Source organism: Oxyura jamaicensis, chromosome 2, assembly GCF_011077185.1.
Source record: "Oxyura jamaicensis isolate SHBP4307 breed ruddy duck chromosome 2, BPBGC_Ojam_1.0, whole genome shotgun sequence".
NCBI lineage: Eukaryota > Metazoa > Chordata > Aves > Anseriformes > Anatidae > Oxyura > Oxyura jamaicensis.
Window position 1 is genome coordinate 124,709,273 of NC_048894.1, and position 15,864 is coordinate 124,725,136.

Consider the following 15,864-nt stretch of genomic DNA (forward strand, 5'->3'; position numbering starts at 1 on the left):
AGTACCTAAATGAAGTAACTGTTAATGCCAACTAAGTTCATTAATATATTAAGGCATCATCCATTACACTTTCCTCCTAAAAGTATAATTTCAAAAAACAAGTTAAAGTGATACTGAGATATATTTTATAATAATAAAATATATTTATAAATATTATAACTAAGAATTATAAAATAACATTAAACATCTAATCAAAGGAAAAAATCTAATTTCTCCTAATTATTTTAAATCATAAAGACAAATATTGTATGTTATCTCAAAGACAGTGGTATAAATTTGCAGTAATTTTACTGATTTTGGAATAATTATTTTATACCCCTGCAACTGAAAAGCTAGAAGTTTCACTTGCTTTATGGACAACAGAAATAGGAGCTATTAAACAATACACACATACTATCACAAGTAACTTGCTTTGGAACAGAAGTACTTAGAGAAGCAAGGCTCTGATTTACTGTTGTTCTGATTTCTTCTTTTTTAATGGGTTACCCCATCATTTTATAAACATAATTTGTCACCAACACCAGCCAGAGTTCTCTGTAACTACTTTTTGAATTCTTTCAGATCTGTTATCCCTGCTGAGAGAATCTACTAAAGAAGAATTTTTCATACTGACACCAACTGTAGTCTTGCTGTGAATAACCACATTCCCATAAAAATCATTCCATTTATTGCAAAGTTGTTGGCAGACCATAGGAATAATAGTCAACTCAGGAAACCTTTTATCCTGAAATCACATAGCTTAACCCTTCACATGATTATATGAAGTTTATATATAAAAACTATATTAGCACACTACTGATTTAATGCTTTAGGCCAGGCATTTTTGCTGTTGGCAAGTTTTTAAAATAAAGTTTTCATGGTACTTTTTTTTTTTTTTCTTTCTTTTTTTAATTTTTAAAAAGAAAAAGAAAAAAAAAAAGACTAATGTAGAATCAACCGAGCAGTATTCAGGACTTTTCTCTTAGTTTACTAAGTTGTATTTAAAATTATAGATTCTTTCCCAGTACCTGAAATAACATTAGCATAGATGCTTGAATGCATTTCTGATGATAATCTAAACATTTATGTTCATACAAACTTTTTTCTATTTTTTCTATTTTTCTAACTTCATGTGGTAAGAGAATAGATGCATTTATTTACAATATAATGGAACAATAATTTAAAAAAAGACTGCTTTTGTATGTGTGTGTGTGATTTTTCTGTTAGGCACTATATCTGCTTTGTTAAAAGCAAATCTATACCAAACTAGTTTCTCAGGAAAGAAACATTACTTTTGTTATTCCTCTTGATACTTTGGGAGTCAGAGGTTGTTTCTATTCAAATTTATGTCTGAATTTATTAAAGTGAAGGAGCAAAAAAGTTGGTGTATGTTTTCATTGCCTCTTTTGTTCTGTTTGTCAACCCTCATTTGTAGCTAAATAGGGCTAAATTTATGCTTTATTCATTTGAAGAAGCCCATAATGGGAGTTTTGGATCTATATACATACTTTTAAGAAATATATATACTTTTTTTTTTTTTTTCTCCCATATAAGAGAGTATCAGAATATTTGACTGTATTTGACTGTATTGTTAAAATTTTCAGTCAGAAAAAAATTCTTAGAAAATTTATTGAGTTATAGCTGCTGTTACAATTGGTTCTCTCCCATTCTAACCAATGTTAGGGAGCAAGTTATTCCCTTGTGTATCCATACTTCACATTCACAATGTGCATATGTAAAATATGTAGAAGAAAAAGAGATCCTTCAACTGATTGCAATGATTTTCTATGGTTCAGAAAGGATTGTTTGCTTAGATATATCTGATCTTTCTTGTGGCAATAACATATCAGCTGAGTTTAGTATTTATGTCATCAATCTGTATTCTGCTGTCGCTGAACATTTAGGAACTATAATCTCATAGTTGCATAGGATTTCAGGTAACTTCCAGAAAGGGCGCAGTGTCTCTGCCTGGACTACCCTGGTCTGACTGAACAAGGATCTTGGAAAAAAATAGAAAAAAAAAAAACTTTGTTACTTCAATAACTCATTGTTTCTTTTATAAGCTTCCCACTTACATTTTAAAAATCCTCTTTAAATAGTCACACTTTAACAACACACATTAAGATTGCGTTAGTTCACTAGTTAGAATCACCCATCTTCCTGATCACATTTAAAGACAAACTTTTGAAATGCAATTAACAACAGTCTAATTTTTCTTTAAAACACAGAAACATAAAAGTGATACTGCAATGAGTAATGGGAATAATCCCCTCCCCCCTTTCTTTAAAGTTTCATTAGACCATTGAACTGGATGAAATTCAGATAGAGGCCTTATTGTAACCACACTGAAACAGTAGAAATCTCCTGAGACCATGAAACTCAAACATTTTGGGAAACAACTTCGAGCACTCCTTTCGTGTTTTTAAAAGAAAATGAATGAAAGACATTTCTTAATTTTTATTGCTGTAGCAATATTTTAATATGACTTCCCTCCCCCCCCCCCCAAAAAAAAAGCACTATGAAATCTATTGAAAATACAAGTGTGTGCATATTTTCTTACAATTTAAACTACAGTCCTAGCAGTCAGAAAACTGCCACACCAGCACAAACTGCATGATAGCTCTTGAGATACTAGAAAACTGCACTGGTTACATTGCAAATTAATGCTAAAACTACACTGTGGTTGATTAAAACTACCTACCATGCACACTGCTGAGATGCTTATTTAGTGGTTTCAAATCTTTGTACTTATATGAGAATTGGCTAATATGCTCTCAGCCTGCAAAATGGTATGTAAGGATAGCTTTCCTAAAATAAAAGGTACGAAATTGTCAGAGACTAAGAAACTTAAAGCACCAACCTGGATAATGCAAACTTGAAGTTTGCTCTTGTAAATGGTCTCAAACAAGCAGAGAATTTTTTGAAAGGAGCTATTATGTTCTTTCTTCAATTTATCCTCTTGCATCCGAAAAGTCTAATTGGGGGGGGGGGGGGGGGGTTTCAAGTTGTGGAATCAGCACAGATTAACAGAAGGCGTGGTGGGGCTGGCAAGAACATCTGAATGTAAATTAATGTTGATTTTAACTGGAATAACTTGAACTCTTCAGTATTTGCAGCTTCATGAGGGAGAAGACTGGCTGTATGAGATTTTACAGATCTGTCATCTAAATCAGAAACCTAAACACAGGATCTATTGGTCAGGAATGTTATTGAACTTGTGAAACTTTAAAAAATTTTTAGATTACAAATCAATAATGGATTACTTCAGAAACTTATGAATGTATTATATAGAATTAGTCATAACTAGTGTATATACATCTATAGTAACAGTTAGGCTTTTGTTCCAATTATACTCATAATGTTTGGGGAAATTTGGAAAATAATTTTGTTCAAATCAGGTCCCTGAAATATTAAAAGCCAAAGAGAAGCCTCTTTATGCAACAATAAATGAAAAGCAAATTAATTAATAGCAATATTAAGTGCTTTCACCATTAGTAACAACAATTTAGTCATTAATTTGGCATCACTGTTGTATTACTTCAGACTTCTGGGATGAGTTAAACAATAAAAAGAGCCTATTCAAATCTGAAATGGCAGTTCTGGCACTAAGAGGCCTTCCAGATGAATCCCTGAAGGATTATTACCTGGTTTTGGAACTAACATGCTGAACCATCAAGCAGCATTTGCTCCTATCACATTTGTACTTATGCCATGATCTGCACTAGCCGAAGAGCTCTGTGGCATGTTACATGGGATACTGCAGCCCCTCAAGTATAAGAATTAGTTATGGGCAGCAGTTTATGTAGATCAACAATTTAGCAGGTCAGTGTTTTGCAATCTGCTAACGGATTGACAACAAAAGCATGGAAATTTCCACCAAGCCTTGAACAAATTTTTTTTTAGAACAATTACTTTGTTTCATTATTTATTATACAAGAATTTTTAAAGCATTGTCTGGCATCATGCATATATGCACATTTTTATGTTGTCCTTCAAAGGGAAATTATTCTAGTGTTTCTCTTGCAATGAAATCTGTCAAACATGGGGTAGGTCTGTGATCCCAGTAACAGACGCTGCCTATATGCTGTTTTGATGCTTATATTACAGTGACTTCCAGGTACCTTACTTTTGCCCTTCCACACAGTATCTCCTGGACTGGCAGGTCCTTTCACCTATTATTTCAGGCTCCACAGAAATAAGCTGCAATGGGCAGGTACAGTCGTTACCACAAAAACATGTCTACATTTGGTATTTTATCTCCTGGGAAGGGGACAAGAACTTTAATTCTTTTACTTGAAGAAAGACATTTGAGTATGCAATTTGTGAGAGTACGTGGGCAAAACATTTTGCTATCTGGTAGAAATTACTTAATAGCACTTAAAATTAGTTTGCTATTTTAAATGCCTTCTCATTAGCAAGTATGCCAAAGACAAATGCTCTTTACTGTACTGGGTGATTTGCATACCAATGCATTTACTGTACTGGTTAATTTGCATATAAAGCATGCTTAACTACTCTTTAGTGCATTTGCATTACCGCAAAATCTAGGCATTCCAAACAGGAGCTGCACTACCAGACAGTAGACTGTGTGGACTTCATACTGGTTACCAGCTCATAAACACAGTCACCTAAAACACTGCAGTGATTAGTGATGACAGATGGCCTTCTGCTCTGAATGTCTTTTTTTTTTTTTTTTTTCCTGTTGTTTTTAGAAATGTATACTTTACTTGAAATGTATAAATAACTCAGAGATGAACACCTACAACTAACAAAAAATCACCAAAAAAAAAAAAAAAAGTAGAAAACAAACAAATACAATGGAAAACTGGAAAGTTGTCTTGGATGACTATTTGCAATGTTTTTTGTCTTTTGTTTTGTTTTGTTTTAAGTTGTTTGAATACATGCATTTTCCAATTGTGTCAGCAGAGAGAGGATTTTTGCTAGGGTGCTCCTGAGGAGTAAGACATTAAAGAGACCAAGATGAAGACCATTGTTAGAGAGCCTACAACTGTATACAGTAACAACCATTACATCCACCAGTCTGATGCCCCCTTTTCCTGTCTCCTTTCCCTCCTGAGTACTTTCTGATAGAATTATCATCCTTTTATCTGTAGATACCATCCTCCACATCATCATCCTTATCTACAGATAAGGGGATTAAGGCATAAAGGAGGAAACAGTGATCAGGCATTACAAAGTAGTTGTGACCACTAAAAGAGACCTCATATTGCTACATTCTGCACACATACGTATGCAAAATACGTGCACCAGACAACTGCTGAGTAAATAATGTCAGCAAAGGCTTACCCTGTAAATGTGTGGAGTCTGGAGCATAGCTTCAAACACAAAACAGTCTTGATTTTTTTTTTTTTTTTTTTTTTTTTTTTCTATGCAGAGAAGCTGAGAAAGCTTTTCCCTCTGGAGCATGTTTTCACACTCCTCTTTCTCTACTTCCTCAGCCTGTCTGGCTATGTCTGTGCAGCTCTGCCAATTCCCATTACTGACTGTGCACCTCCACCCAACTTAGTTACGCTTAAATCTAGGCATCAACAGACCTGACACACCTGCCTGAAGGTGTGTCAGGTCTATGACATTGCCACAAGGTGTAAGAGAAAGAATTACGGACTTCCAAACTGCTAATAGCGGGCAACTTGATTTCCCAGCTTGCTCTCTGGAGCTTACTCAAAGTCTGCACTTAAGGGCTGGCTTGCATCCAAGCAGTTCAATTGTTAGATTACTCGATTCTAGGACCAGATGTGCTAAAATGCCTTAAGAAAAAAAACAGTGTTTTACACTACAGTGGTCATGGTTCTTTGAGATGTGCAGTAACCTGCACACAATAAGTCTGCTGAATGTTATTATTCAATAATGTGTATTATCATAATGCCTACAATCCCAAATCATGCTTCAGAGTGCTACTGTGCTAAGTTACCAGCCCGAGTCTGTGGTATATTAAAGTACCAGGTCTGAGAGGAAGTAGTTTCCCTTTCTCCTTCAGATTAAAGAACCAGAACATATGGCATTATTGCTTCAAAGGCATTCCTGCAGGGCACTGCATGGTACACGGGGGACATATCTCTGTGCATGGTCACTGAAGGACCTGGGAGGAAAGTCACTTAGTCTCCTGTGGTGTTACTGAGAGACCTACAAAGGAGAAAATTCTCAGACTGAAGAAAAGAAGAATATATGTCCCTGTCATGAAAAAAGGTCTCCTTGATGCCTAGAAGTGATTTATATGGTGCATATGCTTTCAACAGCAGGGAGTCAGCCTGGTTTCACCTGTAAGAATTGAAGGCAAAGGACAAAGAGGGACTAATTTTGAAGAAGTTTTGCTCTGGGATCAGACTTCATGGTTTCTGTGCTGAGTTTTAGCTGCTTTCTTTCTTAAGCCTGAACTCTCTCTACACATCTCCCTGGAGCATCTCTTCTCAGTGCAATCCTTCAGTGCTCGGTGTCACCACAAATGGTATCACCTCCTGCTTCAGTGCTTGGGTCCAGCTACTGCAATGTGGGCCTTAGAGGTCCTTTACATTTCCTAAGTAAATAGAAGGGTTTGGAGTATTGCTGGGTGTCAGATATGCCCCCCGCCCCCCCCCCCCCCTCGTTTTTTTTTTTTTTTTTCAAGCAGTAAAAAGCTGACCTTCTAACTGCCTTCAGCTTGTGAAGGAATAAGAGGGAGTGGTAGTTGCTGATAATAATGATAGTCCAGTGACGGGGAGCTACAAACAAAGACAGCAGACACAGCCACATAGTAAATTATGCAGGAAACAACCCACAAAGTGCAGTTTTCATAAAAAATACCTGACGATTATTTTCTCCCCATCAATTTCTAGATCTGAGTAAATCTGAGCTAGCAGTTAGAGAGATGCAGGAGTCCTGGAAGAATTTATTGCCACATGAGTGGAGAGAGGAGATTTAAGACCAAACACTGAGAGTGCAAGGATGCAAACAATATTTATTCTTTCCTTCAAACTGTGAAAAGTAGCATCAATGTAAGTCAGTGTCTCAGTGCTTCATGAGGTAACAGTATATTACCATGCATATGAAGTGTAGGGTTTATAATATGTTCCCATATGAATCCAACTTTATTAAGCCTCCCAGTGACTGAAGAGACAGGAGAGCCCTTTTTTTTTGGGGTGGAGGGGGGGAGGATTGCTGTCTGAGCCCAGGCTGCACAGGAGGAGAGGCTGGTGGGCAGAGGAGCAAAGCAGCTGGCAGAAGGAAGCCAGCACTTTGGCCCCTGCCTGCCCCATCTGAGGATCCAACCTGCTTTGGCTCCACATGCAGCAGAGGGATGCACATCATGGGAATTGCATGCAAAACTAAGGTAGGCAACTTTCCAGAGGGGTTGCCGCACAGTAATATGCTCATGCAATGCTTTAAAGTTCAATAATCTGAAGTAGTGAAAAACTTAACCATAAAGAAGTTTATGCAGATCTTTTCATCACACATAAAGGACTATGATCTAAACATCCATCAGGAAGACAAAAAAGAGCATCCAGATGGATTTTAAGTAAGAACCTTAAAAGACATTAACATAGATCCCTGTTGTAATGCCTGCCCCTTGGTCCTTATTTCTTCTTTCTTTTTATTGTTAAAGTGGCAAATGTAAAACAAAAGAAAAGAAAAAAGCCAATAACAGTAATCCCAAATGTTAGAACTTTAACATTAATTATTTTTCTTTTATTTTCCTGAAGAACCAAAATCATTGTGTTACAGTATTGCCTGCTAGCATTCTTTTCTTTTACCATTAAGAGAAATACCTCAAGTAGTTGAATTTCATACCATACTGCCATTCATCACAAATGACTCCCATACACATATAATCATTTTGCATATAGAGCCTTCACAAATAAGTGAATTGTGAAGCCATGAGCATGCATTATGCATCCTTCACTGATGGAACAAAATGAGTGCCAATCATTGTTACTGTGCCCTTATGAATGGTTTCATTTCTTAGAGGTGGTGAAATTAATTTTTTAAGTTTTGTAATACATAAAATCTTACTTTGAGCCCTTCCACAAAACCTGAAATGAAAAAAAAAAAAAAAAAGAAAAACAGAAATAAAAATCCTAAAATAGAAAAACAAATAAGCCTGACAAAAACCTAGAGACTAATTTGAGTTTAATTACTTTAATAAAATTAAACACTTAAAAATATATATCTCATTCATAAGAAGTGTTAGGTAAGGTTAAAAAAAAGGTTTTGTGTGCCTGGAGAATTAATAAATTGACATTTCCAGCTGCAGTAAATAAAATTATAAGTCTCTAAAGGTACAGATCTAGCAAGACGGTATCGTCTTGGAATGAAGTTTGAAAAAGCACTGAACTGTCTTTTTAAAGTAAGGTGTTCATAATCAGTCATAAGCAGCAATTCTTCCTTCAGCATACCTAGTTATAATGGGCACATGGTATGCCAAAGAAATGAAAAAGCTAATCTTTTAAGAGGCTCAGTATACATACATAAATATATACAATCTTTATAGATGCAATAGGTAGATGTCACATTTAAGCCCTACCATCAGCTTGCTAATTTCCCTAAAACACTTGAGCATACATTCTAAAATACCTAATATGTGTAATTGCTCCATACATGCCATTAAAATATTATACCTTATTATCCCTATCACAACATAATCAGCATGTAAAACTCAGGCATTCTTCCCTGATTAGATAATTCTGGTTCTCTTGAGAGCTCTACATCAATGTATTTATTCCCTTCTGTGCACAATTAAAATTCTACTACAGAACAGAGTATGACATTTAAATAATGATTTTCAATACAGAAAACCTAAACTTCTTACCTTGCATCCCAAAAATGGACTTCAGAATCTAATTTTTGGAAATACTGCAGTTATTTTCTAATGCTTGGCCTAGTGTGGTGCTCTAATTCCATTGTGAAATTACTATTAACTCAATAAATTATTGCTTACAATGGCATTTAAATCATACTGTAAACAATACAGTATTTACAGTACACGAGTAAGCAATATTTTCTTTTCAGTATGTTAAAATACTTGTCATATATCTTTAACACTGTGTAAGAATTTATAATTGCTCCTTCAAGTTTTCAAATTGTCTGATATTATATCAATTAGGAATCAATTACTACAAATACATTTGTGCAAAGTGAAGCAAATAAGTCATCTCTTACTTTTTTTTTTTTTTTTCAATCTATGAACAGCTACAAAATCAACATTCAATAACTAATAGTAAATCTAAGTGCAACTCACCCATTCATAAGCAGAATACTGACTTCTGAGCTAGACAGTGAAATCAGACTGAACTTTTTCAATGAGTTTTAAAAATATCAGTAACATCATCATTATTATCGCTGTTAGTGCATAAAAAGCAACATATAGGAAATTAGCTGATTCATTTACCTGTCTGTATCCTGTTTTAAATTAGGATGGGTAAACTGAAGTTCTAAATGCTACTGGTATGCATCGGCATTTGTTCACTTTATACAAACTAAAAAAATGACTACTGAAGTTTAGACTTTAACCTAAGAAAATTAAGTATGTCTCTAGGTTGAGATTTGAAAACCCAATTAGGTAATACACAAATCAAGTGATCGTTTGGAGATCACAACTGTAACTGTGCCCTTTGTATTCAAAATGTAAATCAAGCCTTCAGCAGTTTATAAGAAGACAAAATACTTTCCCTCTAACTTGGATGGCAAGAGAACTGTTCTGATTAGAGCTTTCTGGAAAGCATTGGATAAAAAGAAGATTAAAAAACATTAACTTGTGGTATCTGGAAGAATGTGCGTCATAGGCCAAAGTTATGATAGATGATTGCCTGCCTGTAAACCCAGCCTCTCTATATGTCAGGAAGGGTTCCCTCTGAGCCTGGGTGAGGAGAGCATCAGCTTTCAGGTTCCCGCTTTAGATTATGCCTAAACCCAAAGACGTGTCTCTACACGCAGGTCAGATGTTCCAGATCCATATTTGCCTGTCTTCATACTATTTCTGGGCAAGAATGTCCAAGCTCTGCAGCTCACTGGAACAGTTGCCTGCTAACCTCTCGATCTATAACAGCCTGATCCAGACTGTCATGTACATGACACTCCTTAGGCCTGACCAGGGTCACCAGGAGATATTCCAGACTCAGTCCTTTGTCAGCAAGAGCAGATGTTTTGAGCCTGAGGCACAGCCAAGCCAAATTACCCACTGTTTTGGTGGAAGCCTGTCAAGATGCTGGGCAGCCTGAACTTCCAAACCACCAAACCAGAACTTTGAGTTTCTGGGATGGATGGGCGGAACCTGCTCTGAAGCCACAGACCTTGGGAGCCAGGCAGGCCCTGCTAATAATTGTGATGCCCAAAAGAATGACAAACTGCAGGTCCAGGAGGCCATGTTCTTTCAAAAGCAACGTGTCCGTGGCATATTAAAAAAATAAAAATAAAAAATAAAAAATAAAAAAAATAAATAAAAGTTTCTGCTGAACTGAAACCCTCAATTTTTGGCCAGGTCTAGTCCTTTCATGAAATGCAGGCTCTCTTCTTTCTCCTCCCTGAATACTTCTCTGAAGAGCTATCCATAAGCAGAGAGCCACTCTGCTCACATAACATGCCCTCCCCTCCCTTGGACAGGACACAATCTTTCAGTTTAGAGCTCAAGTTCCTTAGAAATAAGGACAGGAACTATGCTCTCTGTGTCTTAGGAGCACTGTAACATTGCTGGAGTTGTGTGGCAAACCAGGAATAAACATCAGCATTTCCTTTCTCAGCTTCTCCCTACTCAGTGCTCATGATCTGTTGTCTAGTTGTACTGTGTGGAGATCCCAGTTCAGATCTGAACACTCCTGTGGTAAAGGCTGTAAGAGAAGGAGGAGCAGGGAAACCTGTTGCTACAATGCCATGAAGACCAGCACAGGACAGATTATTTTCCAGAGCCTCTCTGCAGCAGACCCAGGGCAGGCTCCAGCACTTTGCCTTGATGTACCACCCATTATGAGCACAACTTCTCACTCATGTATGAACAAGATAGACTACCATATGGATATGGACCATTACACTTGTGTTTGGAGACATGAGATAAAGTGGCTTGCTATGGGGCAAGTGCAAAGAACAAAGTTTATCCTCTGAGCTTCTTGCTTCCATGAACTACATGGAGCAGTAGTTTTTTCCATACTTCAAAGTTCTGCAGTGAATAACCTGCTAAGGTTACTCACTTACTGTTAAGACTGTAACATGTCAATTAGCATTAAATAATCTCCTATCCCCAAGCTGTGGTTGATTAACTTTCATTAAAGTCACTGACATTAACATTCATGTGTCAAGAAGTAGCTATCAGTCTACTATGCATCTGGTCATGCACATCAAATGCAAATACACTGAATTTTATTAAATATGCTGGTAAGGTATAGTAGTTCTTTGTCTTTCTGTGCTGGATAAAATGAAATATAATCATAAATCAGAAACAGATTTGGAAAATAACTAGCGTTGTTATATTTTTCAACAGATCTGAAAAATCAGTCCTATTCATGTAACTCACAAATGTCATTTCTTATATCCAAAAAGTATCATTGTTACATATAGCTACCTTAATGAAAAATAAAAAAATGCTACTATAAAATTAAAAAAATAATCTATTTTACTGTAAGTATATATATATAAAATACTCCGCTAAGGAATGGAATAAAAAATAAAGCACGTTTAAATAATTTCATTACATTGAAAGATGCCAAATCATCTGTGAGTGGTTTCTTTTTAGATGAAAAGAAATCAAAATATAGGACAGATGTTGGACAAACCACATTTGAGGTCTATCACACACTGGCATTTTTCAAATGATTTTGGCTCATCTATTAAATAAGGTGTATTTTGCTTGATTTTGAAAAGGGAAACATCAGGAAATATTTAAAGGCCAATTGCTGCCAATTAACTTTGATCAGCAAAAGTTGCATTTGAATCTTTTAGATTCTTTTGCCTGTCTGGAATAACACACTATTCTAAAATCTAGCAAAACAACAACTTGATGATTAATGTGTGTTGGCAGCCCCACCACAAGCTTGCTTAACAGCTGGATTTTAAATAAACAGCTGTCTTCATTATGATGGGAAAGAAATCTGACTGTTTTCATGTTTTCTTGTTATGAAAATATGATCAGAAATTGCTTTTTCCCTTTTAAGATGAAACAGCCAGGCATTATGGTGACAGTCTCTTTCAGCAATTCAGATAGTTTTAGAACAATCTCACAAGAACCGCCAAACCATAGTCTATGTAGGCTGAAAAAGCCCTTGGCATGCCGACACCAACTCCTCACAGCATGCCATAAGTGAGAGGCATGAGCGGCAGAGAAACAAATTGTACCTGCCACTGGGGAAGGCAGAAGACCCAGAGTAATAGGCCACAGAGAAGGACAGTATACATGACATTAATAATTTTCCTTGGGTTTAAGATAATACTTCCCCACAGTGGGATGTATGTGAAAAGTCTGTACCCAGACATTAACTGTTTATAGAAGCCAAAGTTTAATATTTAATGGTCTGTGCAGACTATTGCATTCCAGTATTTATAGAAGCTTTTGGTGTATCCACTTCTAAAACTTGTCTACTGTGGTCATAAACACAAAGACCCATGAGGAAAAAAAACACTACCACTTCAACTATTGTAACCTTTGACTGCCAACACATTTAGCCAACACGTTGTATATTTAAAGGACTAAATCATACAGATATTTTCTAAACACTTTCATATTAAAACCGTGTAACCAAATAATTGTCAAACCATCTAATAATACATAAAAAGAAACAAATGTTAATTAAACTCTATTTTGAAATAACGAACACTTACTTCTAAATCATTAAAGAATAGATGAGTGTCTGCCAAATTGAAAATCATCTCTTCCATTCGGAGTCCAAGAGACACTGAGGTTGGTGGATCCTTAAGAAATTAAGAGAGTATACTATCAATACTGTATGTAAACATACATACCAGAATACAAATGACAGGAACTGTTTTTCAAGAGAAATTATCTGATGTATGAAAAGTAACATCCACGTGTTCATTACCATTTCAGCTACTCTTTAGTCTTGTAATCATGTTTAGATAAACCTAAAAAATATGACCAACTCAACTGGTACCATGATTCTACAGAGGGACCTCTGTGGACACACTTGTGTTGACACAACCTTGTGTGGTCATGCTTGGGAGTCCATGTGCAGGATCACTGCCCTCTGTACAGAAAGGGAAGGATTCTACCAGAAGCAAATTCATTTCACCCAAAACGTATCCGTATTTTTCAACTGTTTACAAGTTTTTTGATAACTGGAGGCATGATAATGCTATCAATACTGAAAATAAACTCTCACTGGCCACAGGTGATTTTGCCCTGTGAATACCTAGGGACTTTAAAGAAAATCACCATTCATATTTTATTTGCAAATAGCAATTATATTTAAAACCACTCCTTGATTCTACACAAAACCATACTTTAATTATGTTTTCAGTTGGGCCCACCCATGCAGAGTGAACAAATCTATTGTTTGTTATTAATACATAACACACTTTAACTTCTCTACAAAAATTACCATAACAACTTATTCCTTACTGAGCTAATAAACTCAAAAAGCATGTTCAGCATTGTGGTTACCAAATGCATTGCAGATGTTTGTCTTGTTTTTATATTTTTTGTATGTGTTTTATGTATTTTCAATCTGAAAAAAAATGAAAAGAAAACCTAATATATACATTTGATATACAGTTTCTCATTTATAATGCCAAGTATATCCAACCACACAGAAGCATGAGTTTGAAAGAACATGCTGTATTATCTCATGACACCCTCTATTACCAATATTAGTTTGTTAGGAGTTATATTTTAAATACAACTGCAGAAGTGACAGCCCATAGTTTACTTAAAATAAGTTAATATTCTAAAACTGATGACAACTCAGAGTTAAAACCAAAAGACGTGGTCTGTACTTTCCTTTTCCACCTCTCAATCAAATTAATAGGTGTTTCAACATGATCTCTGAACTTTCAAACACTTTTCTATAACTGCTGGCCAAAAGGTAAAATGTGTCAGTAGCAAACAGCTGGAAAAGAATGGTGATCTGGCAGCCTGTTTACCTTCTAGAAATGCCAAAATCCAAGTAAAACTAACCAGAGAAAAGAATTTTGGAAAGAAGAATTTAGCAACAAAGCTATATGGAACAGACAAAACAACTATGTTTGAACTCACACACACTAAGAGTAAGTAAGTTTTCTAGTATCAAAAAATAGCCCTCATAAATGGGACAGAAAAAATACATCATGCCCTTTTGTTCACTATAATGACACAGCTCTTAAAGATAAGCCTTCTATTTAAATGTGTCCCCGTCACCCCCACTCCCCTCCAAAAAAAAAAAAAAAAAAGGAATATTTGGCTTCTTAATTCAAATGGAAATACTTTAAAATATGAGCAAAATTATTCTGCCCCTCTATTTTTATATCTCCCTCTTTGTCTTCCTTTATGTCACTTTTGTAAGCATGTGAGGTGGAAATCAGGTGATAGTTTCTCCCTGAATAGGCCTGAGGTTACTTCTCTGTCACATTCCTGCCTATCTTTGAGCCTGGCTACAACCCTGCCATTCTTCTTAGCTCCTTAGCCATTTCTTTTAAACCAAATGAGGATTTCTATTTTCCCTAAGCACTAATGGAATTCACACCATTAACAGGAGTTAGATCCAGGACTAAGTGTCTAACATGCAAATGACGATCTTGATCTACATCTTGATCAACAAGTGATAACACAACATCGTACAATGAAACCCATTTTTAGCCTACATTTGTAAATAGGAACATCATTTTGAAAAGCGGGATGAATCAGCAGACACAGCAGGACATTGGCTATGAACCCATACAGTTAATTTTAAATGAGTAGCTGTGAATATATATGCTAATTTCAACTTATGCCTGACTTACAGTAAAAATTTCTGTTAAGCTTTTTATCACATATTTGAGTCTGAAGTTTTTTTTTTTTTTTTTTTTTGTAAAAATTTCTGTAGACCTTGTCACTCAAAGGTATTTTTAAATGGTTGACAAAAAAGAATGTGGATTTTTCTAAAGTAATATTAAAAGAATGTCATTTACTAGGCTAATTTAATTAGGAGAAAAACAAATAAGAAAATCATTGGCACCTACTGAAAATGTCAGATTAAATACCATAAAAATGAAGAGAAGAAACAAAACAGGTTTCATTTCAAAGAAGTCCTAACTCTTTGATTAAACTCAATCTTGCTCTATAGAAAGTTCCAATTAGCATAAAAACTGAGTTAAGCTGCAGCTCTGGATACCCATGTATTTAAATATACAAAAGCTTTATCTGTGTTAGTGTTTTAATTATCTGTCTAGTTACAATCTTGCAACTGCTCTTGTAAAAAGCACAAGAGCCTCGGTTTAAGGCACTGCAGTAGATTATACTCTGATGCTAGTCATTACAGTAATGGCTGAAAACTAAAAAAGACAAGGCTAGAATAAAGCTAAAAAAAAAAAAAAAAAAAAAATCCTATACCAAGCCTTCTTTTGCAATTTTAAGCCACTAATTGCTAACTAATTATTGTGAGGTGTCACACAATGAGGAGGAAAGCCATCAATCTGTTCTTGTTTATCGGGATTTGCAGGTTCAATCGTAGTGTCTTTTCAGGTATGGTCAAAATCAGGTACAAATCTCTGGGGGAGGTACAGTTTAGCTAAAGAAAAGAAATACCAATGTCAAACTGCTTAAGCAGGCCTCTTGTTTTGAATACTGGTATTGGAGCCAAAACATTGTCTGTATGTCATTTCTAAATTCTACCCACTTGATTTCTTTGTTTTGCAGAGAAACAAGAAGCTGAAAAACAGGAAAGTTCACTTTGGGTACAAGGCTTATTTTCCACTTAAGCCTACAGGTCACAAATG

At 35.6% G+C, this 15,864-nt stretch overlaps 1 protein-coding gene across 24 annotated transcripts in view; it reads right to left on the reverse strand.

Moving 5' to 3' along the window:
* Window positions 1-15,864, reverse strand: part of EYA1 (EYA transcriptional coactivator and phosphatase 1) — a 167,897-nt gene that overhangs the window by 24,998 nt on the left and 127,035 nt on the right. For all 24 annotated transcript variants that reach the window (XM_035318225.1, XM_035318238.1, XM_035318237.1 and 21 more), the window contains one exon: window positions 12,778-12,867. In XM_035318225.1, the coding sequence (XP_035174116.1) occupies window positions 12,778-12,867 (90 nt within the window). The remainder of the gene's footprint in view (window positions 1-12,777; window positions 12,868-15,864) is intronic.